Source organism: Tiliqua scincoides, chromosome 4, assembly GCF_035046505.1.
Source record: "Tiliqua scincoides isolate rTilSci1 chromosome 4, rTilSci1.hap2, whole genome shotgun sequence".
Classification (NCBI taxonomy): domain Eukaryota; kingdom Metazoa; phylum Chordata; class Lepidosauria; order Squamata; family Scincidae; genus Tiliqua; species Tiliqua scincoides.
This window is the reverse complement of record NC_089824.1, coordinates 186,010,588-186,037,999: the sequence shown is the minus strand read 5'-3', so window position 1 is coordinate 186,037,999 and position 27,412 is coordinate 186,010,588. Positions and strand designations below refer to the sequence as shown.

At 42.1% G+C, this 27,412-nt stretch overlaps 2 protein-coding genes across 6 annotated transcripts in view; one reads left to right on the top strand and one right to left on the bottom strand.

Moving 5' to 3' along the window:
- LOC136647646 (uncharacterized) overlaps positions 1-27,412 on the top strand; it is a 35,022-nt gene that overhangs the window by 4,220 nt on the left and 3,390 nt on the right. The window contains exons 2-6 of one of the 5 annotated variants that reach the window (XM_066623304.1): positions 5,073-5,195; positions 7,263-7,769; positions 11,619-11,780; positions 16,545-16,791; positions 18,299-23,000. In XM_066623304.1, coding sequence (XP_066479401.1) covers positions 7,307-7,769; positions 11,619-11,780; positions 16,545-16,777 — 858 coding nt within the window. In that variant the 5' untranslated portion in view covers positions 5,073-5,195; positions 7,263-7,306 and the 3' untranslated portion in view covers positions 16,778-16,791; positions 18,299-23,000. Of the gene's footprint in view, positions 1-5,072; positions 5,196-7,262; positions 7,770-11,618; positions 11,781-16,544; positions 17,998-18,298; positions 23,001-27,412 lie in introns of those variants that run through there. The other 4 variants (XM_066623303.1, XM_066623305.1, XM_066623306.1 and 1 more) reach the window with 4 other exon arrangements.
- The window catches only part of SYCP1 (synaptonemal complex protein 1), a 70,358-nt gene continuing 61,536 nt past the window's right edge, over positions 18,591-27,412 (bottom strand). Inside the window, exons 28-31 of the mRNA XM_066624674.1 lie at positions 24,805-24,954; positions 22,434-22,577; positions 18,823-18,909; positions 18,591-18,734 (exon numbers count right to left, since the gene is read on the bottom strand). Of these exons, the coding sequence (XP_066480771.1) occupies positions 18,591-18,734; positions 18,823-18,909; positions 22,434-22,577; positions 24,805-24,954 (525 nt within the window). The remainder of the gene's footprint in view (positions 18,735-18,822; positions 18,910-22,433; positions 22,578-24,804; positions 24,955-27,412) is intronic.

Here is a 27,412-nt window from a genome sequence, read left to right as displayed (position 1 = left end):
CCATCAAAGCCTGGCTAGTTTTCACATAATGAATGGTATGTGTAACCAGGCTAAAAGAAACATGGCAGTAAAGTGCTTGCCTATGAAAGAATCCCATGCACACTCCTTCATGGATAAACATACTTACCATGCACATTTGCTTTTAGAGTTACCACATTACATATTGGTGGCCTATCTATCCGCAAACACACACACAGGGTACAGACATTTAGATGAGACAGGGCACACATGGAACATACATGGATTTATTTATGGATGTGTATTTGTTTTGATCCCTAGTATGATGCCAACTAGGAAACAAGTTGTATGACTACAGGAATACGATTTGATGCCCATACCTGAATATCAGAAGCCCTTTATAGACAAAGTCTATATTTTTTTATTTCACAACAGTGATAGCTAGAAATGACTTTTTGTGAAGTAATGATTGAAGTTCTAAGGCTTTTAAAATACCCAATCAGGTTCTACACTGCAGATAGAAGAAAATTTATACTATAGGCTCTGTGGGAATAAATCATACCCATACACAAATGAGGCAAGAGTTAACATAAGAAGAGCTGCTGGATCAGGCCAAAAGTCAATCTAGTTCAGCTGCCTGTATCTCACAGTGGCCCTCCAGATGCCCCAAAGAGCACACAAGACAACAAGAGACTTGCATCCTGGTGCCCTCCCTTGCATCTGGCGTTCTGAGGTAGCCTACTTCTAAAATCAGGAAGTTGTACATACTGTAACCTGTGATAAACATTTCCTCCAGAAATTTGTCCAATCTCCTTTTAAAGGCATCCAGGCCAGATGCCATCACCACATCCTGTGACATGGAGTTCCACAGACTAGCACTGTCTGTTCTAGTGGCTGTCTGCTGGTATTCATTTGCATCTTTTAGATTGTGAGCCCTTTTGGGACAGGGAGCCATTTAGTTATTTGATTTTTCTCTGTAAACCGCTTTGTGAACTTTTTGTTGAAAAGCGGTATATAAATACTGTTAATAATAAAATAATAATAGTTACAAGTTAGGTAAAGAAATTCTTTTCTTTTGTCTTTTCTAACTCTCCCAACATTCAATTTTAGTGGATGACCCCTGATTCCAATGTTGTGTGAAAGGGAAAAGCACATCCCCCTATCCAATTTATCCAACCTCTACATAATTTTGTATTTTTAAATCATGCCCCCCCCTCAGGCACCTTTTTTTCTAGACAGAAGAGCCTCAAATGCTATAGCTTTTTCTTGTAAGGGAGGTGCCCTCACCCAGTAATCATTTTGATCACTCTCCTCTGCATCTTTTCCATTTCCACTATATCCTTTTTGAGATAGTGACATCAACACATAACACGATTCCCCTTGGAAGTGCCAGCGGGGCCTCTGAGAGGAATTTTATCAGGGGGTACAAAGTTTCTTTTGAGCCCCTTCGCAAAGGGGGAGGGGTGAAATAGAGCAGGGGAGGGTGGAGACAGCTGGAAAGTCTTTGGAGCCCAGGTCTACCCACCCACGTGGCATCTGCAGCTAGATACAGTAATGTGGAAAACCAAATACACTCCTCAATCTCTTTAAAATCTTTTAAATATAGAAAATCATGCAGAAAATTAGCATCATCATATTTAGGCTCACACTAGAATGGAAAGTATCCTGTGCATACCAAAACTTGCTTCTGCACCAACTGTAGTCTTGTAGCTGTGTCCCTGATCCATACCAGCCATTTTTAACCAGTGTACAACAGCATATTGGTGTGCCGTGAACAGGCTGCAGGTGTGCTGTGGAAGTTTGGGGGATAGTCATTATCAGTAGGGCCATTGGGGGAGGTGAGCCCCCTCACTGGCAGTGCAGTGTGCCTTGTCATTTGTCAAAAAACTGATGTCGTGCCTTGACAAATATAGCGCCTTGTCAGTGTGCCATGAGATGAAAAAGGTTGTAAATCACTGTCCTATACACTCCTTTATGGTAAGCCGATCCACAAGCCAAGAGCTACTGTAGAAGTTTGGTTTCCTTCCAGATTTGATACTGTATTAAGGAGTATCATGTATGCATTCCTTGGCCCTTGCTAGTAGCTGCAGTTGCACGCTCCTGGTGGTGTCCCAAGCATCTCATGTGGGCAACAAATCTGAGTAGATAGGAAAATATAAGATCCCAGGAAATTTCTGAGCCCCCTCCTTTGGCTCCTGGACCCCTTTTTGACCCTGGGCCCGTGTCCAAATTACCTCTTTAACCCCCTCTCCTAAGCCCTGTGGGTCACTGCATCAGATTGGACATATGCCAAACGTTTTGTGAAGATGCGCTATCACCTGTTTCCAGATCTTTTCACAATCTCATTTTTGTCCAGAGTCTTCCCCAATGTGGTAATCCAGCTGACCTATCTAGTAGGGATGGCTAGTTACCCAGTTAGCTATGCGACTTGCCCATGTGCCACTGAGCTCTGAGAGCTACTTCCAGTAACAGCCGGTTTCAGTGTGAATCATTCATGTCTAACCTTTCTCTTAACCAAAACAGCCAGCATGCTGACATCAGTGATTTACACTTTCATGAAATGGAAGCCAGTCATCCCTGCTGTGTTGCTGTCAGATGGGTAATCCCAGGAATCCAATATCAGGGCACTGGATGTGCCTCCATGTTAGGTATTATCACAAAAAATACAACAGATGACTATTTAAAAGCAGGAAGATGAGGATGTTGCGCAAATGTGCAGTTATCACGAGAAATGTGTTCTAAGGCTGTAGACCTAGCAGGTTGACAGGGAACAGAATCTCTACCCAGCATTTCTTAGGACTAAGGTGACCAAAAACAGGCCTTCTGTGCTTTTACGAGTTGTGTAGGAGTGGACATTTTGGCAGATGTTTAGCATGAAGAAAAGCTGCACTGGCTGAAATTCCTTCTGAATTGATGAATTTCAATTCATCCATGATTCCCCCCTCCTTCCCACTCCTGATATATCATGTATCCATGATTCCCCCCTCCTTCCCACTCCTGAACAACTCATGGACATGTTGCTGTTCAGCTCTGATCTCTCATAATCAATGGAAATCATTCTGTGCTTCTAGGACAAGCTGTGAACTTTACATTGCCAAACCAGGATATGATGAGTTTTGTTCCCTTGGTTTTCTCTAAGCAAAAGAAGTGCCATCGGTTTATGCCTTCATTTATAAACTCAATGCTCACATTATGTTTCTTCATTATTGTTCTTGACACACAATCATTTTGGCTTCTAAAGCAAGGATCCTGGATATTTATCATAGGTTACTATGAAAGTACACAGTGCTTATCTAGTAACTTTATAATTACTAATTAGCTAAATTACAGAATGCATGGGGGAGCAGCAAAGAGGCAAAGGCTGATTGTGTGTGTCTAAGAAATTAGAAACGTTGCTAAATTCCTTCCTAAGCAGAACATGTGAGATTTTGAACTTGTGAGATTGTTTCTGAGCCAGAACAGTGAGTTATTGACCTTTGGTCAATTCTGGTTCTGATATAGCTGCTGATGTCATCATGCCCCATAGGAGCAAAGGTCTCCTGAGCATGCCCAGTGAGGCCTCACTATGCACACATTACCATGTGGATAATATCAAGGATGTCTGGATCCATTCCAGAGAAACTAATACTTTAAAACCTGAACTAAAGCCAATAATCAAACATCCATTACACTGGGGCACCTGTTCCCTTGGATGAGCAGCTCATTCAGACAAAAATGGTCGATTTTTCAGACATTTTGGAGATGTAATATTTCATCATGTGGCAAATGAGCTTGCATGACTGAAATTAGCATCTCAGAGCATTGACACCAGGCCATTTTTTAATGTGAGCTTTTGGATGGAAAAAATTCATATACCAGCAGCAGCATAGAGTACAAGTTAATGATTCACTTAATATATGCCTTGCCATACAGCATTCACAGGCCCAATTGGTTAGCAATTTGAACATGTTTACATTCCAGTTATACGAGTTAGTTAAGGTAAGGATTGTTCCCAGAAGCTGGTTGAATATGCTACTGGTTTCTGAAGGACAGATACTGGAAAATATTCATGGGACAGAAATAGAAATGAAACTGGCTTCCTATCTTTTGGCATGGGGGGATTTCCTTAATTCAAAAGACTGAGCTCATTTTTATTTCAAGGAAAATATTCAACCTTTACACAAGGAAACTTGTTACAAACAAGATTTTTACTCAAGAGTTCATGTCCACCTCCTCCTCAACATTTTTCTAGTGTGGTTTTCCCAAGCAGATTTCAAAGGCAGTGACAAAGCTGAACATCATTTGGAAAGTTCTTGTAGTTCAAGAGTCTCTGGTAACCTAATTTCAGTTTGTTATAACACTTTTACCACTATTGTTATACTCACCAGTACAATAATATGCATGGCAGCCCTGTTATTTTTTCATGGTCAAAATCATCTTGTTTCACTCTTTAATTACATTGTGGTATAGTTCAGGAATTAGAGTGTACTTTGGCAAATGCATACATGACCTTCAGCTGGACAGATACGGCCAACACTTTATTCTAAGTTGAAAGTGGTACGATAGGGCTACAGTTGATGCGGATGCTCCTTTCTTTTCCTGCCCTACAATATCTGGCCAAACAGGTTGTGCAGATTTTTGTAAATACTGCATAGGTAGAAACAGGAAGCAAATTCATCAGCTAGTTGTAACTTTTTCAGTGGAGACTTGCAAGCCATGGATCCCTTTTGGTCATTTGCTAACATAACCATTGCAATTTCTTTGGTATTCCTTTCCTCATTAGCACTGAATCCTTTGGTTTTTAGCACTGTTTCTATGCAGATCTAATTTTGTATGTCCCTAAGATGCAAGTATTGTGAGTCTTGGATTTCTCTTTCTTTTCATACATTTCTAAAGAAAAGGTAGAGATGTAATCAGAAGTAGAGTGAAAGGATCCCTCCTTCTAATCATTGGAGGAGTAACATTTCATCCTAAAGTTGCAGAACAAACACCTGCCTGCCAACTCATTTTGCACTGAAATGCTTCCTGTTAAGTTTCCCAGCAATATTTAAAGTAAAGGTGAGCCCAACCCCAGTCAGTTATAGTTCAACATGACTCAACTCAGAACTCTTGTATACTTTCCCTTGTTACTACAGCAATCTCTTTGTACTTCACCCAACCCTGCAGTTATGAAGTAAACAGAAACGCACCAAGGTGAAATATCTGTTAATGAGGATCGCTACCAGCAACTATGAGCACCACTACCTCCTTCTGATTTGGTAAGTTTCAAGGATGTTACTTGGATTTGATCTCTGTTATTGTAAACATAACATTTAACATTGAGTTAAAGAGGACTTGATATTTTGTGCAGCGAGATTCTGTGCTTTGTTAGTTTGAAAGTTCTGAAGAAACTGCAAATACAGCATTTACACAGGGTGGTAATACCTCACCCTCAGTCATTGTGTTTCAGACCAAATATAATCAGGTTTCACGAATGCCTGTCCTAAAGGCTGTGGGGCTGAATATCTCCCCCCCCCACACACACACACCCTGTGCCATTTAATCACCATTTATTCACCATTTGAGCTGCCTTCAATAACTCTGGAGTGGTAACCAAAACACCAGAAAAAGCTGAGCAATTGCTGCCCTTAAGACCAAACAAGACTTTGCCATAAATGCAAGCCCTTGGTCCTTGTTTTCTCTTCCTTCCTTCTTGTTAAATAGCATGCAGGAGGCACATGAAATGCTGAAAACACATGGAGGTGGGTCAGTGGGGCTTTAGCTCTTAGCCTCTATTGCTGTTTCTGTTCAGACTGCAGGCACACACACCCCCACATTATTTCCTTTTCTTAGCCAAAGCATTAGCTGAAAGCCAATTTGTGTGTTTTTCAAAATGTTATGGGGGCACACACTCAGGATAAAAATTATGGCAGGAACTAAGTCACCTAGCCCCCCTGCTGTGGTTTCATGACATGCTCTGCCCCAATCACAGACTAAGAAAAATACGTATGTTTAAAACAGCATGTAGCAAACACGATAGCAAAAGGAACAATATTAATAGCCTTGCCTAACATTTGTGCAACTGAAGTAGGAATAGAAATGCAATAGAACATTAAATCTACCTGAGTTAAAATCTATGCAATTAATACCAAGTGAAGATGGGAGACTTAAAAAATTGGACACGGTTATGTAATAATGTGGAATAATAAATGGTGTATGGCATTTCTATTACTCCATAAAAACAGCTGCTTGAGGTATGTTGAAAACATGAATTGTCCAATTTTGCATTTTCTTATTTTGGAACATTTAAATTGTCTAGCCTTTCTCAGCTGAGGTGAATTCTAGCACTGTAGTTTCCCAGGCCTCAGAGTTAGCTATATTTAAAGAAAAACTCTGGTCACTGCAGTATGACTCTCAAGAATTGTCAGGTAGCAATAAGAGACTGTTCCTTGTCTTTACCTTTAATTAATCCTGCTGCTGAATTGGAAAATAAACCAAGGCTTTGTTTCATGTTCCCCTCACCCCTGATCAGCCATTCTAGACTGAGAGCTGAAGACCTGCTCATTGCAGCCGAAGATTGATGGGGGGAAAATGGCACTGGATAGAAAATGAATTAAAAAAAAAAAAATCAAACTTCATCTCATTGTTTAAGTAATCCAATAACAAACTGAGATAACATGAGATGGATTTCTCTTGAACCAGACAGCTTCAATAAATAATGGCATTGGAACTGAACCATTGAAATATTGTGTTTGTTGAGAAAGGCCTATGTTGTCTCAATTCTAAGCATTTTTAGCACTCAAGGGGCAGAATCAATTGGAGATTGATTCAATATACAGGTGCATCACTTAACAACCTTCCATTTAACAACAGACTGCATATATGACAGTGGTCAAAGCACAACAAAGAGGCTCTTAATGAGGCAGTCAGGGCTCCCATAGCCTGCAGCAGAGCGTCTGTTTGCACAGCAAAGGGGCTCTTAATGCAAAGAAGAAGCAATCTATTTCCAGTAGCCTGTGCAGCCAGCTAGTTTCCGGAAGGGAGTGTCTGTTACCACAATAAAGGCACTAGATTGGGCTGAATGTTCACTTAACAACCTAATCACATAACAGGGATTGGAGAACATATCCCCCTTGTTAAGTGACACACACCTATATGTATTTAGCCCCAGCCTGTCAGGATTCTAGAAAGGGGCACCCCTATGGAAGAACCAAATAAGGAGGACAACAGAGTTTAAGATCTTCAGCTCCTTTATATCTCCCTCTGCTGCTTCAGAGATACTAACCAAAGTGGTTTTATTAATTTCCACATCTTTGTGATTGTTTTTTTTAAATGTACTTTCACAGAAAGACAGTAATGCAGAAGTGATCAAGAAAAGCAAACTGCTATAATGGACAAAAGGACATACCATGATCATCTCCAGTATCTTGTGGTCTTTATTGTAGTGCAATCACTACAGGCCACAGACTATCCACCACTTGGGAACCATGACCTGCCAATTACAATGGCCACTGATGAGGCAAGAAATGCTACTGTATCTAGCTCTGGAATGCCCACTGTATCCATAAAAGGAGGAGGCAACATCACCACACTGTATAATGCAGATGTCAACTGGAGTACATATACAGAATCAAACAGTCCATCAGATACTGCTGCTGAAACCAAAACTGAGGTGACAACACCATTAGCTACCAAGTCATTTTTTAATACTTCTGCACATCAGGCCTCTACTGAAGATGATTCCAAAGTCACAACATCAGCAATCGCATGGAAGCTGATGACTCAACCTTCTCAAACTCCACTACTATTCAGTAGCAAGGTCTTGTTTTCCAGTTCAGCTAGCCAGTTTCCAGGTATGTCTTGATGATGAGCTATTGACACATTACATGCTAACAGCTCAGTCCTAGCCATTTCTACTCAGCAGGAAGTCCCACTAAATGAACCGTAAAAGCCAGATTTTGAGGGTGTGCTTAATACTGTCTCTGCCCAAATCCCAAGCATTTTTTACTTCACTGGGTTCCAGAAATGTGTTTGCTCATAGAATAAGTAATTGCTGTATATCCTCTCAAAGTATAAGGTTGTATTTTGTAACACCAATTATCTTCCTTTAAATGCAGTTTGGATGAGTGGCGAGCAGTCACTCTTTTGAATTGATAAAAGCAAGCTAAGTAGTAACTAAGCTGTTTTTAAATGCTGCCAAAGGTTGTGAGCCTAAACACACTTACCTGGAAAAAGTCAACACTGGTTACACCTTAACATGAATTGAACCAATTTCTGAGTAAAAATGCTTTGAGGGAACCACAGTGGCAAGTGACTCAGTTACAAAGTGTGTGTGTGTATAAAATTTTTTTAATTCCTGGATTCTTTTGCTATTGTATGTCCTCTATGAGTAAATATAGAATTGACAACCCAGCTGCAAGTTATTCCAGGGTTAATCATGTACTGCTGAATTCAAAGAGCACCCAGCCTCTCTGCTAAAGGGAAAGTTCAACACCTGCCTCTTCACTAAAGGCAACAAGCACTCAGACTGGCTGCAACTCTAGCAGTTTGGCATGGCATTGATGGACTACACAGCATTTTGAATATGTTTAGGGTCCAACTAGATGTGGACAATTAACATCCTTCATGCATGCTGCTTTTTTGCAGAGTACAGACATAAGGAAGAAGCACCACAAAACATTCAGAAACTGTGGTGGGATAGGGAGAATTCAGTACTGTACTTTGCTCCTGCTGTACTTACAATTCCAACTGCATGCCATTTTAAATACAGTAGAGCCTCTTTAAGTCGACCACCCAAGGGACTGGAGGAAATTGGTCAACATAGGGAGGTGGTCAACATACGGGAAAAAGGCATTCAAATATTATCATGTTTAGCTCCCAGGACAACAAATGCAAGGCCAAGTTATTATTTAGATTGGATTTTTTAAAAGTTTTATTGCAAATATCAATGAGAATTGATCCTCTTCTGATGCTTACTATTTATATCATCTATATCTATATCAAGAGACACAGAATAAACAGCCCACAATCAGTGTTTAAAAAAAAAATCCCTGAAAATTCATAAGCTTAAAAAAAATTGTAAGTAAAAAAAAAAAACTTGGTTTCATAGCAGACAGACAAGCCAATGCTATCCCTTGCCAGCCCATAGCATGTTTCATAGCCCCAGTATTGTATTGGCAACCTTCAGTCTCGAAAGACTATGGTATCGCGCTCTGAAAGGTGGTTCTGGAACAGCGTCTAGTGTGGCTGAAAAGGCCAATCCGGGAGTGACAATCCCTTCCACACCGGGAGCAAGTGCAGTCTGTCCCTGGTCTGTCTCCCTGGCTATGGGCCTTCCTTCTTTGCCTCTTAGCCTCAGACTGTTGGCAAAGTGTCTCTTCAAACTGGGAAAGGCCATGCTGCACAGCCTGCCTCCAAGCGGGCCGCTCAGAGGCCAGGGTTTCCCACTTGTTGAGGTCCAAAACCACACTTTTTTACTTAGGCTGCCTGGTCTCCACTGGGTCTCCTCAGATTCACTAAATGCCAGGAGGTGTTTGATACTGTCCCTCACTAAAAGCTGTTGAGAAAACTCCACAGTCAGGGAATAAGAGGACAGGTCCTCTCATGGATTGGAAACTGGTTGAGGACCAGGAAATAGAGAGTGGGTGTCAATGGGCAATTGACAAAAACGGTGGAGAGAGGTGGAAAGTGGAGTGCCTCAAGGATCTGTCCTGGGACTGGTGCTTTTCAACATCTTCATAAATGACCTGGAAACAGAGGTAAGCAGGGAGGTGGACAAGTTTGTGGATGACACTAAACTTTTCTGAGTGGTGAAGACCAGAAGGGATTGTGAAGTGCTCCAGAAGGATCTTTCCAGACCGGGAGAATAGGCAGCAAAATAGCAGTTGTGTTTCAATATAAGTGTAAAGTAATGCACTGGTGATGGGAACCAAAGTGAAAGGACAGTGGCTTCACTATGCACAAGCAACCTCATGTCCCTCACAACTTGATACATGTCCAGGTACAATCAGCAGCCGGTGCAGATCTGTCGGCTATGTGCAGTGTGCCCACCTATAAAAACCCTTTTGTACATGCGCTAACAGGCGTAGGGGAGGGATTGTCACGTGGTTTCTTGCTTTCCCATGATGGGATAAACCAGACAGAACACAGGCCCACAGTATTGTGTTCAGTGGGCGACTTACGGAGGGTAAATTAATACTCTGTGCAATGGTCGAAGTGGTCAAGATACAACCACTTTGGAGAAATTAGGTCAACTTAAGGAGGTAGTCAATATAGAGAGGTGGTCAACTTTGGAGGTTCTACTGTAAATAAAGGTTACAAAGTTTCAGGAAGCTGGCATCAGAACTGCCGAGAGGAGAAAGTACTGAATCCCCTCACTGCAGTTTCAGTCTGTTGGTCAGTGCCCCCCCCCCCGGCTACACTCTCCAAAAAAGCACACACACACAGGATCACATTACATGTCTACTTAACATCTAGTTTGATCCTTAAGAATCTCAGTTAATCATCAGTTTACCACAGCAGGGGTAACAATGAGGTAGCAGCAGCAGAAACACAGCCCACTGTATCTGTTATCACTGGGCATGGTAACAAGTAGAAAATGTTCACGCAATTGCTTGGAGAAAAGATAGAGCTTCTCAGACTCCAGCAACTTGTCTTTCCAGGATATCAAATTTTTAAAAACAGGAGCTGAAGAAAGTGGTATGAGAGAAGCATCTTTTCCCAAGGTCCACAAATTCTTGTCCTTGTTGGTACAAGTGTTTGAAACAAACATCTGTTTATTAAGGGTAAAGTGGTATACATGTAAATACCACAGGCAATGATCCATATTTCAAATTACCTTCAGTTCTCTAGGGGGGGGGGGGGAATTCTGTGCAGACACATACTGTTGGGCTGGCAGAGGTGTTTGGTGTTTGTCTCCTTACCAGCACAGCAAAGTAGCAGCATAGTGGGGCACTAAAGGAAGCAAGCAGTTCAGAAAGAAGCCACAGCAGGTTCTTTCAGCAAAGAGACTTGTATTGTTAAGGAGCAGGCAGAAGAATGGTCATCAAATAAATCCAAGGTCAGATACACAGCAAGGTAGAATAACAGCAAGCAAGATCAGCAGCAACTCCAACAGCACTTTCTCCACACATCCACCACAAACAATCCACTGAGGCAGCCACCTTATATATTGGAGCCACCTTATATATTGGAGTCCACCAATCACAGTAAGGGTGATTCATAGTCTTATGACTGTGTTGTGACTGGCTCCCAAAATCCCTTGCTCTTCTGACTCAGCATTTTCTCCCTGAGGTCCATGACGCCAACTTATTTACACAGTTGTGCATCATTTCACATTAACACATAGGGTTACAGAGTCTTAGTTTCAAGCCCAGACGTCAGGGCTTTTCTTATATCATCCTAGCCATAAAAAATATAGCTAGGAGTGGGCTCAAGGCCCAACACATACCAAAGAAAGGTAAAGTACATGTGTTTTAAAAAAAACTCTTAGCCACTGGACACCTTAAAAGAGTTAATAAGATGCTGCAGACCAAAAACAACATCATCTTTGTTTTAAACCATTTCTGCCCAAAGTTGTACATATGCAACAAGGATCAAATATGTACACCTATGGGCTGGGCAGAAATGGGTTAATACTTTTCTGTATATTGAACTTGTTAAAAATTAGGTATTAGTAAGCTCTCTAAATTTTTTCATTGCAGCAGGAGCTCGTTTGAAGGATTCAGAGACCATCTTAACAATTGGTTTTGCCATTATTCTTGCACTGACAATTCTAGGATTCATTGTGTACCTTCTCAACAGATATAGAAAGCGAAGAGATCAGTACTCCCACCATCCACTCTATAATGCCTCGTCTGAAATAGGTGAGTATCTTTTAAATCACATTTCAAACTCTGCATTTCACCAGTGCCAATCATCTGAGTGCCCTTCTATAACAGCCCAACCCTTACTAACAGCACAATCCAATGCAGTTTCTTTTTTTTAAAAAAACTTTTATTAGGCATTAACAAACAAGCCAAATGAACAGACACACAAGCATACATGGAAGAGGCAATTTAAGCAGACTCACAGCACAATCCTGAGTTGTCTGGGGCGCCAAGTCTCGGCAGCGCCGAGAACAGCTGCCGCCGGACCCTGCACGCCCTGGGCTACCACGGGAGGTGCCTTGGGAGAAGGGGATTTTCATCCCTTCCCCTCAGTAAGGTAATCAGCCCCGCAATGGAGCTACTCACTTAGGCACGGAGCCCTCCGCAAGCGCCTTGGATCCTGCAGAGCAGAGCTCCACGGACCCGCCTCCCTCCCTCCCCGAGACACAACTCCAGCCCAGCCCCCTCCCCGCATCACGCCTTCCCCCGCCCTCTCTCTGCCCCCGCCGGCCTCCACCCTGCCTGGAACGCCTCCTCCCTGCCCCTGCTTATCGTGCTGTGGCTCAGCAGTCCGGGAGACCGCCGAGCTGTGGAGGCTGGGCTAGCAGGGATGGGAGCCTGACAGTGAGGCTTGTAAACATGTCTTATGGCACATTTGCAACAGTACTCGGCACGGAGCCATGCCGCGGAGCACAGGATTGGGCTCTCAGCCTCTAAGAATGCAGAGTTTCTCATACAGTGGGTCGGAACCCACTAGTTAGGTCATGAGCTAATTTCACCCATTCGTTTCAATATTTTAAATATATTTGACTTGATGCTACCATGGTATGTGACTGCATCTGGGGAAATGTTACAGCTCTGTACTTCTAAACAAGCTACTATGTATATGCTTTTACCAGTGATACTAAATGGGACTTACCCCTAGGTAAGTATGGGTAGGATTGCAGCCTGAGAGCCGAGTCCTATGCAACTTTCATAAGCAGCAGTGTAGCCCCAAAATAAGGAGATAAATGTTCCCATACCTTGAGGAGGCCTCTGTGACTGCCTTCCCACCACAGGATGCCGTGCATGCTCCATTGGCACAGCTGCAATGGCACTGGAAAATTGGATAGGATTGAGCCCCAAAATTGTTAATAATTTTGCTGCTTGATGATGTCACTTCCTGTCATTATATCAGTTCCAGTAGGTCCTAACAGATTCTCATTCTAAAAAGTGGGCCCCAGTGCTAAAAGTCTGAGAACTACTGATCCAATGCCCTCAGACCATGCCCCATACTGCTTATCTTGGACAGAAGCATCTAGTAAATCAGGTTTTGTAAATGGTTACCTTAATAACCTGCAGAGGAATAAGTTTTGTAGTGTGAGTTTCTGGACCCAGCCCTTTGAGAGCTCATGATTACTCACTGCTGGCAAAGGTGACTTGCAGGACGCAGGCAACACATACATGTAGCATGTACCTCCTGTTTGGGGAGACATTTTTTTTTTCCTTTCAAAAATCAGTGTTTTCCTACAAACCTATGGGATCATTACTGTGTCAAAGAACCCATGCTTGCTTTCTCATCCTGTCTTAGTGCTCACACAACATTCCACAACTGATAGATCTGCATGCAAATGCACTTTTAACTACAAGCACCTCTTCTTTAAAACACACACACACACACACACACACACACACAGGCAATAGAGCACCTGTCTTCCTCAAGATCGTGATACACAAGGAGGGGAAGTTAACCCTGAGGCTATTGTTGTTTTGAGGCAAAAAGTAGTTTTGTTTGGTAGTGTCCAGCAGGAAAACAGCATGTTGCAATCTCATGATCTGAGGCCCTTATATCTTTTTTTGAACAGAAGTGCTTCCAATTGGAAGTACACCTCATAAAAATGCATTTGCATCCTAACTGAAAATTTGGTGACTTTTAATGGTATCCTCAAATCTAAGATGGGCTACCTCATCCTGCCAAATGGTATGGTCAACCTAAGGATGCTCAAACATGTGGGAAGTGTTGTAGCTCACGCTAAGCTGCAAGGAGCAGCTAAACAACTTGGGGTGCTTTTGCTGCTTTGTTTGAAGAGACTGCAAAGAAGGAAAATGGTGAGCAGTAAGCAAGGGGATGGGAGGTCGACTCACTGCTTTTTGGGAGGAGGGTGCATGCTACCCTGGGTCAACCTTTCGAGTTAAACTCAGATCAATAATAAATATGTTCCTGATTAGAAATGAAATTCTCTATTATTCTTGAAAATTAAGCCCTTTAAAAAATTGGCATATCTGTTTTGATCCTCTGGAACAGAGGTTTAGTAACATTTTAAAGCAAACCTTACATTCCGTATAAGTACAACTTCTTACCTATACAGTCAGATTAATGCTCTGATTGCAGTTTTTTTCTGTCTCTCTCTACAATGTCCATCACTAGAAAGATCAAAGTCCACTACACCAGTGACATTCAGTACACAATTAATGATTGCAAGAGTTTTGTTGTTGTTGTTGGTTTTTTTGCAGCACTCAACTTTTATATTCATTCAGTGAAAACAATCACTGTACAGTACATTAATGCAAATGAAGAACTAGATGCAATTTAAAATGGTTACAAGTGTGCTGTTGATGCAAAGTGCTAACTAGTGGTAAAAAGACTGGCTGCTGGATATGGGGAGTGCTGCAGGTTTGAAAACAGAGATGGAGCTTCAGTAGTAGGGAATGCAGGACATGCAGCACAATCCTATCTTGCACTGGAACAGGCAGGCCAGGAGGCCTGTACTGTATCCAGTGCAAGATAGGGGTCAAAGGGAAAACTCTTCCTCTTACCCCCGGGTAAGCCACCGCAGCCTCAATGGGCCTCCTCAGACTTGTACCACCTCTGGAGGTGGCATATGTCAGAGGAGAGCAGACTGGCTTCAAGTTGCTCTGCGCTGCTCAAAACGGGGGGCTAGGATCCCTCATATCTGCTGGGTCCCAGCCCCGTCTCCCACCCCCGCCCACCCACCCCCAGAACCAACCTCCCCCTGCCCTGGAACACCTCCCTCCCACCTCCTCCCTGCCCTCCCCAGAGCCTTGCATCAGCAAAGCTCAGCCAATGCAAGGTTCCCCTGTGAAGTTGGTGCAGAGGCTGGATTCAATCTCTGTGGGCCGGCATGTGTCCCTGCACCGGCACAGCTGACTCCCAAGGAGCCACAAACGTGCCTTATGACACATTTGTGACCCTCTTCGGCTGGCGCAAGGGACTTGTGCGACCCAAGAGTGCCTTAGGATTGCATCCTTAAGAACATAAGAGCTCTGCTGGATCAGGCCAAAGGCCCATCTAGTCCAGCTTCCTGTATCTTACAGTGGTCCACCAGATGCCTCAGAGATCATACAAGGCAACAAGAGACCTGCATCCTCGTGCCATCCTTTGCATCTGACATTCAGAGGTAGCCTACTTCTAAGGTCAAGGAGGTTGCACATACCCATTATGGCTTGTAACCTGTGATGGACTTTTCCTCCAGAAAGGCCAGAAAGCTGCCCAATTCCCTTTTAAAGGCATCTAGGCTAGATGTCATCACCACATCCTATGGCAAGGAGTTCCACATACAAATTACACATTGGGTAAAGAAATATTTTGTCTTTTCTAACTCTCTCAACACTCAATTTTAGTGGATGACCCCTGATGTTGTGTGAGAGGGAAATGAGTACCCCTCTATCCACCCCCTGCAAAATTTTTATTTCAGAATCATGTCCCCCCTCAGGCACCTTTATTTTAGACTGAAGAGCTCCAAACACTGTAGCCTTTCCTTGTAAGGGAGGTGTCCCAGCCCAGTAATCATTTTGGTTACTCTCTGCATGTTTTCCATTTCCACTACATCCTTTTTGAGATGTGGCAACGAGAGCTGGATACAATAGTTCATTGTACCATTACCATTGATGTGTACAATGGCATTATAATATTAGCGGTTTTATTCTCAATATCTTTTCTAATGATCCCAAGCATGGAATTAGCCTTTTTCACTGCTGCCTCACGATACTTTCATCAAGCTGTCCACCAGCACCCCAAGATCTCTCTTCTGATCTGTCAGACAACTCAGAACCCATTAGCCTATATGTGAAGTTTTGATTGTTTAACCCAGTGAGCATTACGTATGGAATATGTGGAGGTTCTCATTTGCATGAGAAAAACAGAAACAAAAAATATATTTGGGAGATCGCACTAGGAAAATATTGTGCAATTTTCAGTATATCAATTTTTAATTTTAAAAAGTATTCGTTTCAGTTTTAAATACTGTTTTGAAATATATTCAGGAGCATTTATAGGGAAAGGACAGAATCCAAAGAGGTGTCTACATGGACACAAACTATGTCTGCATGTCCATGCAGCAGCCCTTTGTGCTTCATGGGATGTCGTTCTAGAGCTTTTTGGCTGAAGTGGGGAAGATACCACTGTAGAATTGAAAAACCCTCACATTTGTGCATGGCATGTGGCATTTTGGATCCTAATCAAAATATTTCTCTTGATATCAACTTTTTGTATTATAGTTGTGGTCTTATTGGACATTTGGTATATCCTGCTTGGACATTGGCAATTTCCTATATTTCTGAATAATACATTTAGGCTGCAATCCTATACGTATTTGCCTGGGAATAAGTCCCATTCAATTCAACAGGACTTACTTTGGTGTAGACATGCCTAGTTTAGAACTGTTAATGTGTTGTTGAATAAAGAAGGGTCTACACCTGGCATTTGTTTGGGTTTATTATCTTTTCTCAGTAATATTAAAAAAATTTTAAAATTTTTTACAGTGGACAGATATGCTACTCCAGATGACACACTCATAATATCAGGAGGTTTATATGATGCACCAAGAACCTATAATCCCAGTTTGATGGTGTATGAAGATGAAGACCTTCAAATTGATCATTTACCATTTAGTGCTCAACATGGACAATACAGACTGGAATTTTTGCCTGGAGAAAAAGAAAAGAGCCCTTCTTCCACTTATGAAACATTTCAAATACCACCAGGAGAATTATAAGGCTTGTGGCACAGGTGAACATTTAAAACAGCAAAAATAAATGCATAAATTACTATGCTCATTAAAAGTACAATTCAGTTCAATTAACCAATTTCTGCCCAACGTTGCATATATGCAACAGGGACGAAATGTGTACACCTGTGGGCCAGACAAAAATGGGTTAAAATGAGACTAATGAATTAGTCTGGAATCCTACAGTATACATTTACAGACCAGGGACAGACTGCACTTGCTCCCAGTGTAGAAGGGATTGTCACTCCCGAATTGGCCTTTTCAGCCACACTAGACGCTGTTCCAGAACCACCTTTCATAGCGCAATACCATAGTCTTTCGAGACTGAAGGTTGCCAACACATTTACCCAAGAACAAGTCTCCCTGAATACACTGGAACTTACATCTGCATAAATATAGGATTGTACTGTAAAGGAAGTAGGTGTAGCCGCCTTCTACAGCTTGGGATTGGGTACCTCAAGAATTTCTGTTCCTGCATGTTCTGGCTTGCCCCCTAAGGTCATCTGAGGTGCCCTACTTCAGGTGTCACCATTAGTAGAAGTTAAAGAGATGGCAACAAGGAGGGTCTTTTCTGTGGTGGCACTGCAGTGATGGAACCTCCTTTACGGGATAAGAACAGCACGCTGAGAAGTATTCCAGTGGGAGCTGAAGACATTTTTTCTTTCAGCTGAAGACATTTTTTCTTTCTTTTAGCATTTTAGGGTAGGAGAGTGAGGGCCCAATCCTATCCAACTTTCTAGCACTGGTGCAACTGCAATGCAGCCCCAAGATAAGGGAACAAATGTTCCCATTCCTTGAGGAGGCCTCTGTGACTGCCTCCCCACCATCGGATGCAGTGCACTCCCCATTGGCATGGCTGCACTGGCACTGGAAAATTGGGTAGGATTGGGCCCTGAGTTGTTTTTATTCTTGCTGCTGGTGACATCATTTTTTTTATTTTAATACCATTTTGGCTGTTGTATTTGGAAGGCTTGATTTTAATACCTTGCATTGCTATTAATTTACCTTCTGCTTGATGCTGCCACTGTGATTTATGAGGGATTTATGGGCACTGATGCTTTGGAATTTTATTACTTGTGTTTTTCTATGTATTTTTTGTTTTTTTATGATTGGGTTTTATTGAATGTGAATTTGTTTGCTGCCTTGAGCTCTGGATAGATGGGATATATATCTTTTAAATAAATTAAAACAATGATGCTATTACATTACCAACAGTGATAAATAATTCTCTGCTACTTCTTTAAAAAACATGAACCTTACTATACAAATTTTCTTTTTCCATAAGCAAGATTATAGTTAAAAAGGAAACACATAATTAAACTTTTTAATAAGCTTGTAAAGATACTGTTTCATTAAAAAGTAAATGAGAAAAGCTTTATGTTATTGAATCATAAAATTTACAGGAAAACAGCCTTAGCTATTTACTTTTTAATGAAACTGTGTCTTTACAAGTTTATTTTAAAAAGTTTACATTTCTTGTTTATTTTAACTTGCCATCTTTCTCTCTAGGCCCCTGGATACATATTACTTGGGCTCCAAAGACAGAAGGGAGGAAAGACGCCTGGGTGGATCCTCCTTCATACATGCAACTATAGCTCTGCAGAATAGACCAGGCTGCAAATTCTTAGGAAGGGAAGGATAAAACATTTTAATTAGTCTAACACAATCTTTTCAACAGAATATGAGCAGGCTATTTGAAATGTAAAACTTATTGTGACAGAATACAGCAAAAGTAAAACTGAGTTCTGAAACTGAAATATAGGAATAAACTAAACATTTAGTTCTATAGCAGTAGTTAGGTTCATGTAAAAAGTTTTCCAGCTTCTTTCATTTTTTTCTTTCTATCCATTTTGGACACTGCAGTCCATCCAGACTCTCGCATCTTTCTAATAGCTGCAAGTTTCACTGAAGATGCGGGAGTTTTCAGAGTGGATGTAGTTTGAACCTATAAACAAAATTGAAATCCTCCATTAATTTTGTTGAGAAAGACATTGTGATGTTTAATTGGGGTTTTAGTCAAGTTAAGAAGTTACCTTTTTTGGAGTGATGATACCCAGGTGAGAAGCTTGTGGACGATCCTTACCTAGTGTTTTAAACACTTCTTCATCTGACACAATACTCTTGAAAAGAAAGTAAGTTTTTTGTGTAAATTGTAATATTTACAGAGCCCTTTCTATATTTTTAGACCGTGGAATAATTATTTAATTACTTCTAACATAATATTGAAAAATAACATGTAAGCGGGTAGCAACTTAATCTGATAATGCATCCATATTATTATGGATGCTGTTAAACTGATGATCTTTAAACTAAAGATAAGAAATTTGGGGCTGATATTTTATCAATGGGTGATAATGACATAACATGTTATATTGATAACTGCTTAAGCTTTTGGAATGTAGTATCTCTCAGAGTTTGAGAGGTATCACTCTCCAGCTAGTAGTAAGAGACAGAGGAATGGTTTGAGGCAGTTTTGAGTTTTAAAGCAAAGTAAATAAAAAGATAGAATTGAGAAGTCTTGGCTGGAGTTACTTAGGAACTGGGGTGAAGCTTGGGGGGGGGGGTCTCTCCAGGAATTTGATGCAAATTCAGTGGCTATGCTAACTGCTTTTGGGACACTGCTTGCTTTAGTATGCTCTGCTTGTACTGTATATTGAAAAATATTTAAAATAAATATTATGAAGCAGTAGCATTCCCAAAGGGGGTGCACAATGCTAAGTTTTGCAGGCACCTCAACGAGCCATGCAAGTGGCCTTTGGAGCCATTCTGGGTGGCAAGAGCAAAGTGGAGGGATCTGCTCTCACTGCTGGGAATGACTCCAAAGGCGAGGGGGAGGGGCCACTTATATGCCCTGTTGAGGCGCCTGCAAGAGTTAGCATTGTACTCTCCTCTGGGAACACCACTGTTATGAAGGTACCTTAAGTCTCTAGGATGCTCATCTAAAAGAAACTAAGTTCTGCAGTAATGTTCCTAGAATTTCTCACTACTCAGGAGACTGGGAAGCATGTAACAAATTATGCAATTCTATAAACAATATTATATTACATATCATTATATAACAAAAAGTACAGAAGATTAAATAGACATGACTTTCGTCAAACAACAGCAAGAAATAATTGGCTATTTAGTTGACTGACATAAAATCTGTTAGAATTTTCTTATCACCAGTTATCTTGTGATGTGCTAAAGTCTAGTTTTAAAGGATAAAGAAATGGACCAATCACAAGATATGCTCCACTCAGGTTTAGAGTCACAGAATTAGCCTCATAATTCTTTATCTCTGAACATTTCCATTTTTTGTTCTCTTAAGGGTTTTTGTTTTGCAATATGTTAGACTTTGAGAAGATGAATGGTCCAGCTAAGTCAGTTGCAATTTCTTTCTCTAAGCACATCTGATCACATAGTTCTCTGGTGGTACACAACCCTTTTACTTTTTATTTTTAATTTAACCCATGAAGGGCACAAACCTAACCAGGTCTACTCAGAAGTAAGTCCTATTTTGTTCAATGGGGCTTACTCTCAGGAAAGTGTGGTTAGGATTGCAGCTGAAAGCACTTAGAGAGCTGAAAGAGCTAGAATTGTGTGGGGATGGGTGGGTGCTTAATGAATTGCACAGACTCTCATAGTTCAGAATAAAAAAAGCACATGGAACACCTACTCAAGAGCTTTCAGCAGGTAAAGGGATTGGGATTTTAAAAAAAAATCTACATTTTTTTTAATATCCAGAGGAAAAGAAACATCCTGCACATCCCTGTTGACAACCTGGCATATCATTATTGTAGCTGAATTTCAGTTCCTATAATGATATCTATTATGACTTTGTGAGTTACGTGCAAAAGAATGTCTCATTTTAACACAACTGTTGCAAAGATTGGCCACATATGCAAATTACTTTTTTACTCTCAATCAGCTGTTCCAAAGGCTTACTTGGACATTGGAACCATGGTAAGTCTTTGTGGGGGTTGGGTGATGGCAGCAACGTGATCCCCAGGATCTCACCACTGCTGGGGACAGAATAGTTTTTTGTTTTTTTTAACCTACCTCAGTGAGTGCCAGCCTCCAGGGGAGGAGGGGAGCCCTGCAGATGCCTCCACAGGGCTTCCCAAGCCTCAGAATGATTAAAATTAACACTCGGAACTGGTTTTCGATCACAAAACCAGAAGTGAGTTCTGCTATTTCTAGTCATTCTGAGGCTTGAGGAGCCCTGAGGAGGTGTCCGCAGGACTCCCTGCGCCTTCCTTCTGGTAGGCCAACGTTTGCTTAGGTAAGTTTTAAAAAAACACAAAAACCCATCTGTCCCCAGTGGAGGCGTGATCCTTGGTATCACGTAGCTGCCATCAGCCCGCTCTTTAAGGGACGCCCTTTAAGGGACCAGGGTTGTGTCCCACCAGTTTCGGAACCACTACTCTAGATCAGTGGTTCTCAAACTCTTTAGGATTGGAACCCACCTAAAAAGAGTGGCAGCCCAATCCTGAGCTGCCCAGAGTGTGGGTCTGCCACGGCAGCAAAAACAGCTGCTGCAGCATCCAGCATGCCCCAGGCAGCCACTGCTCCCTCCGCAGAAGGGGACGTTGGTCCCCTTCCTCCGAGTAAAGGAAGTAGCCCCACAGTGGGGCTACTTGATTCTATGGCAGCTCTGGAGCCCCACCTCCTCCTCTGGCACACGTCCTCCCTGCCCTTTCCCCACCTTCTTCCCACCTTCCCCTGCACCAGAACTCCTCCTCCCTGCCTCCCCCCACCTACCTCTCCACTGCCCAGTGGTTTGGGTGACTACCAAGCAGTGGAACACTGGCTTTCCACCAGTACTAGCCCAGTGCTGGCTGGCACTGGGCTAGCTCCGTCGCTGGGCTGGCACTGCGGGCTCGCAAACCTGCTTAACAGCACGTTTGCGAGAGTGCACACTGGCGGAATAACAAATAGTGGTTGGTACCATGCATATAGTCATAAGTGGAATCAAAATACAAAAACATGCATTGCTAATTAAAAAGTATGCATACTTGACCATCATGGCTTTGGGCATCTATGGTTCTCATACATTAAATGATTTTGAGTGCTCACCCCAACTCATTTAACAGGTAACTTTTAATTAAAGAATCCAAAAACAGTGCTATTCAACAAAAAAACAAAGCAATTTGCCTACTTATTTGCTATAAGTAAAAATGCCTCTAAGTAACTAATTAGGAAAACATTCAAAAAAATTTTCTTTTCTTTTAGACCACAAATGACTGACATAGCTGTACTATAATAAGAGTGCTAATAAGTATTTGTGTGTATTAGTTACTTATTTTGTAAGCATGGATACAGTTCTATCATATGTTGGGGACAAAAGACAGGTGATAGTTACTTTCATCATGCCAGACAATTGATATTCCTAAGGTCATCTGCCTGGCTACGGTAGAGAAAGAATGCTGAATGTTCTGTCTGATCATCAAGGTGATATCTATTTATTATATTTCAGAAGAATAAAGTCCTGACTGTTTTCCAGAAATATTAATTATGAAATCAGAAATAACCACAGTAGTTGTTTACAAAGGAAGGGGTACATTATGTAAATATTAGGTCCTGTATTCAATATGCATGTTTTCAACTATTTCAAGAGTTTACAAATAAAATATAATGTAATTCTTATTTTTAAAATTATTACCAGGAGGTCATTGTTCTCTGAGCTCTCTGATCGAGTATCTAGTTCTAGGAGAACCTTTCTTTTCTTCTTTGTTCCATCTTCTGAATGTAGTTCAATGCTTTCTCTTGGCAATTTAGATTTTGGAGGTGTTTTCACAGTGTATGTCTATATGAAATAAACACAATAGTTTAAAGAATATATATGTTATAGTAGAGATGGAAAAATCTAGAGATCCTTTACAGCATTATGCGGTGGCGTAGCTAATGATCGTGTAGCCCAGTGCCAAGTTCAAAATGTTGCCCCAGAAGTGATGTCACAACCAGAAGTGACATCACGTGCAGGCTTTTTAAAATGTGAAAATTGGGGGGGGGGAACCTGCCTCCTCCCCCCAGCAGCTCACCACCCACTTGCTCTGCTGCTTCCCCCCAGTCAGTGGCATAGCTACGGCATCTATCCGCTAGCTGGGGTCAAAGAAGATTTTGTAGCCCCCCGCATGATAAAATCAAATTTAATTAAATAAATAAAAAGTTATTGGTTCCATGCTGTATCATAACAACATCTCATTGGCACTTAAAACAATCAGACTCAGGTCAGTTTGGAGTTAAGCAAATCCACTTTTTGTTCTACAAGACAGTTGTGTTTTCATTTTCTGGTTAATTGGCCATAACTTTTGATAGAATACAGATATTCCAATGTGGCTTGTTTAACTGCATTCTGCATTGAATTACCTTTCCAATGATACATAACATGATGGTATTATTTATACATAGCAAGATTTTCACAATTTTCGTCACTAGTATCAAGCTCAGCTTGTTGCCCCCCTAGAGCTTGATGCCTGGTGCAACTGCTACCCCCTGCACCCCCTTAGCTATGCCACTGGCTGTGGTGCTTATGCTGCACCTAAACTACTTTATGTGACAGTTTTTGCATGCATGCCTACAGGCAGGTCTGAGATAGATTAACCACTGGTCTGACTTGGTATACAAGACAACTCCTTCTGTCTTATGTTGCTAATATGTATGTGGGTCCAAGAAGGGAAACCATGCATGAAGTCCCAGCTGAATGTTGAAGATAAAGATTCAAGGAGTACTGCATACAAAACATTTGAGTGTGTATGTACACAGAAGGCACTTAGTCTATAATGGAATTTCTAGATTGTCTTGGTTGATGGGCAGCCCAATTTTAACTAGTGCTGCAACAGGCAGGCCAAATGACCTGTACTGTATCCAGCACAAGGTGGGTGCCAGCTGGAGTGCAACTTGGGGTAAGGGGATATTTCTCCCCTTATGCTGTATCCCATGCCAGCCACCCCATGGGGATACTTGGATCTGCACCTGCGAATTTACTGGCACAAGTCTGAGTGGCACAAGTCTGAGTGTAAAGCCAATTGGACTGGGAGTGGGGGTTAGAATTTGGCCTGCGCTGACACAGCCAATTTCCACCTCCCTCCCAGGCCTGATCCCAGACTGCCCTCCACCTGCCCAAAAATGCCTCCTGGGTGGCTTCCCTGGGCCTCAGAATGCCTTATAAGGTGGAACCTCTAGAAACTGCAAGTTGCTATTTTTTGGCCTTTTCTGCCATTCTGAGTCCCACAGATGCTGTTGGCAGAAATGCACGGCCTCTGCAGGGCTCAGAAAAGCCTCCAGAGGTGAGGAGCACAGTTCCCCTCAGCTCCAGAGGCTTGGGGTCCATTGCTGATCAGACTGTTGCTAAATGACGTTCACCTGTATTTGTGCAATAGTAATAAAGTATAATTGTGCCAAAAAAAATTAAAAACAAAAACGGCGGAATTAGGCAAACAAGGATTAGGAGGAAACCATTTCAGGAAATGTTTGATCCAGAGTTGTTTCAACATCATGAGAAGCAGGAACCATTTTTAACAAAGGGCAGACCTTTGCCAACTGAAGTCTGTAGCTGCAATTTTGAGCACAATCTTTTCTACGGGCCTGAGAACACATACTGAGAACACATGGGGCCCGGTTGCGGTTCAGCCTCTGGGCAAGGGGAATTCCTTCCCTTACCCAGGGTAATGCTGCAGCAGCCCCAATGGAGCTACTTGAATCTACACCACCTCAGGAGGTGGCACAGATCTGAGCAGCCTGGAGCCGCTGAAAATAGGGGAAAAAAGCACCGTTGGGTAGCGCTAAGGGACTTTGGTCTAGAAGCACCCTTGGCATCATATTTCAGTATGGAAGAGAAGAGGAACAGAATCTTGATGACAAACCCCTCATTCACAAGTTTCACTTATTATTTTATCTGGTTTTTAAAATCTATTTTTCTCAAACACAATTAAAGTATGCACAGAGATGAGAAACCCAAACCAAATTCTGAACAAGTAACTTATTGAGAATAAATAGATCAAAGGAAAAATATAATGTATTAAACAACAAACCTTGGCAGGTGTCCAAGAAGTCTTCTCTTTGTATTCCAACTTGTTCATATTAACAGGTGTAAAATGTTGAGGTATATTCTTTTTGGGATTAATTGATAGAGAATCTAAGCTACTGGCATTAGGTGTTTCTACAACAGATGTTTGTGTTTTCTACAATTAAGTACAGCAATAATAACACTGAATAAGAATGAAACAATTGCCAACCAATTTAACTAAAAATGTTACCACTTCTCAATATGTGAATATGATGAACCACCACCATTTGCTAGATGTTACTGGTTACTGCATCCATCTGATGAAAACTATTCTTTGTGCTTTCCAGCCAAGTTCAGGCATTTTCCATCAGCAAGGTGAAGAGAGGCTGACAGTCCACTAAATTAGGTAGGGCTCCTGCATCAGCAATCACTGGGAAGGCAACAGGCAGAGTTGCCTCTGTTCTGTTCTAAGAAAGCCATGGAAAAAGCAGGGAGTGTGCACAAAGGGTCCAATTCTCTAAAGCACCAAGGGAGGCAGCTATCCAGTTGCCTTAAGGGGAATGCCACTGAGGTCTCCCTAGCTCTGAGTGGAGGAAGAAGAAGTGACTTTTAAAAAATTTATTTCCAGGAGACAGAGAGAGAGAATGTGTTCTTTCAAGAAAGGTAAGATCCACTGAGCTTGAGGGAGCGAGGGAGAGTATTCATATGGCTGTGCCTCCCTAGTCTTAGACCTCACAGCACATCACTGGTTCACAGATGTGCTGGGGAGGGTAATTCATTAGTAGGGTCATTAGGGATGTGAGCAGGCAATTGTAAAAAAACTGATGCTGTGCCCTGAAAATTTTAGCACCTTGTCAGTGTGCAGTGAGATGAAAAAGGTTGAAAATTGCTAGTCTAAATTGACAGAGTATGTGCATCTTCAGTATGGGAGAATTCAAATAAATTTTTGAACCTGCTCAAATTTGCTAATAACAGGGCTTCTCTGCTGAATTTTATGAAGGTCAGACTTAATTTAGACATTAATCCATTTTAAAACTTTTCAATAACGTATTGAATCAAACTTTATAATTGCATATTAATAATAACTGGATATGCATTCTAGGATATGTAGAATTTCAATGCTTAACTGATTAGAGTTGGAATGGGTGATTATAAAGGTCCAGATTGATTATCTGTGGATTTCAGACACATGGTTTTATCTTACTGCAGGTTCTAATTTGCAGGTTCAGCTGGACCTGGTCCTCCGAACATGACTGGAACTGTGCTGTGCATGGACTCCCCGAATGTCAGAAGGTCTCAAAAAGGTCCGCAGAAGGCCAAAAACAGGAAGTTGATTTTCTGTCTTCCAGAGGCCTTAAGGCCCAATCCTATGCTGTCAGCACTGACCCACCACTGGCGCGCACTGAAAGGCACATTTGCAGCGCTCAACACCAGTGGAGCACTGGTGCTAGCCCACTGAGCACACAGGATGCAGCGGCAGGCATTTTCAGACCTGCTGCAGCCCCATATGCCAGGCAGCTCTGGATTGGGCTGTTAGAAGGCCTTCTGTCAGGGAGGCTTCCATGGCTCTCAGAAGGCCCTCCAGTTGCAACCAGAGTACAGTTCCAGTCATGTTTGGAAGATTACAAACCTGCCTGACCCATGGATTTCATTATCCGTGGGTTTCTGTATCCACAGGGATTCCAGGAATGGAACCCCCATGGATGGCGAGGCATGACTGTACTGTGAAATTAAGCATATTTTGTATGGTATATTATTTTGAAGCTTTTCATGACTGGGTGAACAATTAATTTTTTTAAAAAAATGACAGTGTAAAAAATGACAATCAAGTCTAATGCAATATGTCAACAATACCAAAGACATCTTGAAAACAGAAGTAATTTGTCACCTTATCCTTTTTCTCTTTTTTAGAAATATCACTTTTTTTTGCTTCTCTTGCCAGACTTTCCTAGAAGGAAAAAAACAACAACAGTGCAGGTGTTTATTCTTCATGTGTATCAACTTAGCTGCACCTGCTTGATAGGCCTTCTCCCAAGTGATGGGAACAAGGCATGTTATACTAATTTAGCACTAATTTATACACTTAAATCCTATATTGCGCTGGAACAGGCAAGCCAGGAGGCTTGCACTGTATTGGCCAGCAACATCTTAGCCAGAGGGAAGGGGAAACTCTTCCCCTTACCCGTATAAGGGCTGCTGGCCCCAATGGGTCTCCTTCGGCATCAGCTGGCCCCAATGAGTCTCCAATAGGTCTCAGGAGGTGACGCCAGTCCGAGGAGAACTGAGCGTATGAAGCCACTCCGTTTTCCCCAGGAACAGGGGATGGGATTCGGCATAACTGCCAGATCCCAGCCCTGCCTCCCTCTCCTGGCCTGCCAGCTCCTGGGGCTGCCCATTGCCCTCCCTCCCCCCGCCCAGGAACACCTCTCTCCCTCCTCCTACCCACCTCCCCCACGCCTACCTTTTCTGCTTGCGTTGGCGCAGGTGGGCCAACCCAAGCGGCTGAGGGGAAGCTGGCTCGGAGGCATCTGTCAGCCTCCGCAGGCCGGCACTTCTCGGAGCGCCAGCCTGGCTTCCCCTCAAGGAGACATAAATGTGCTTTACAGCACGTAAACTCTAAAAGATTTGGATTT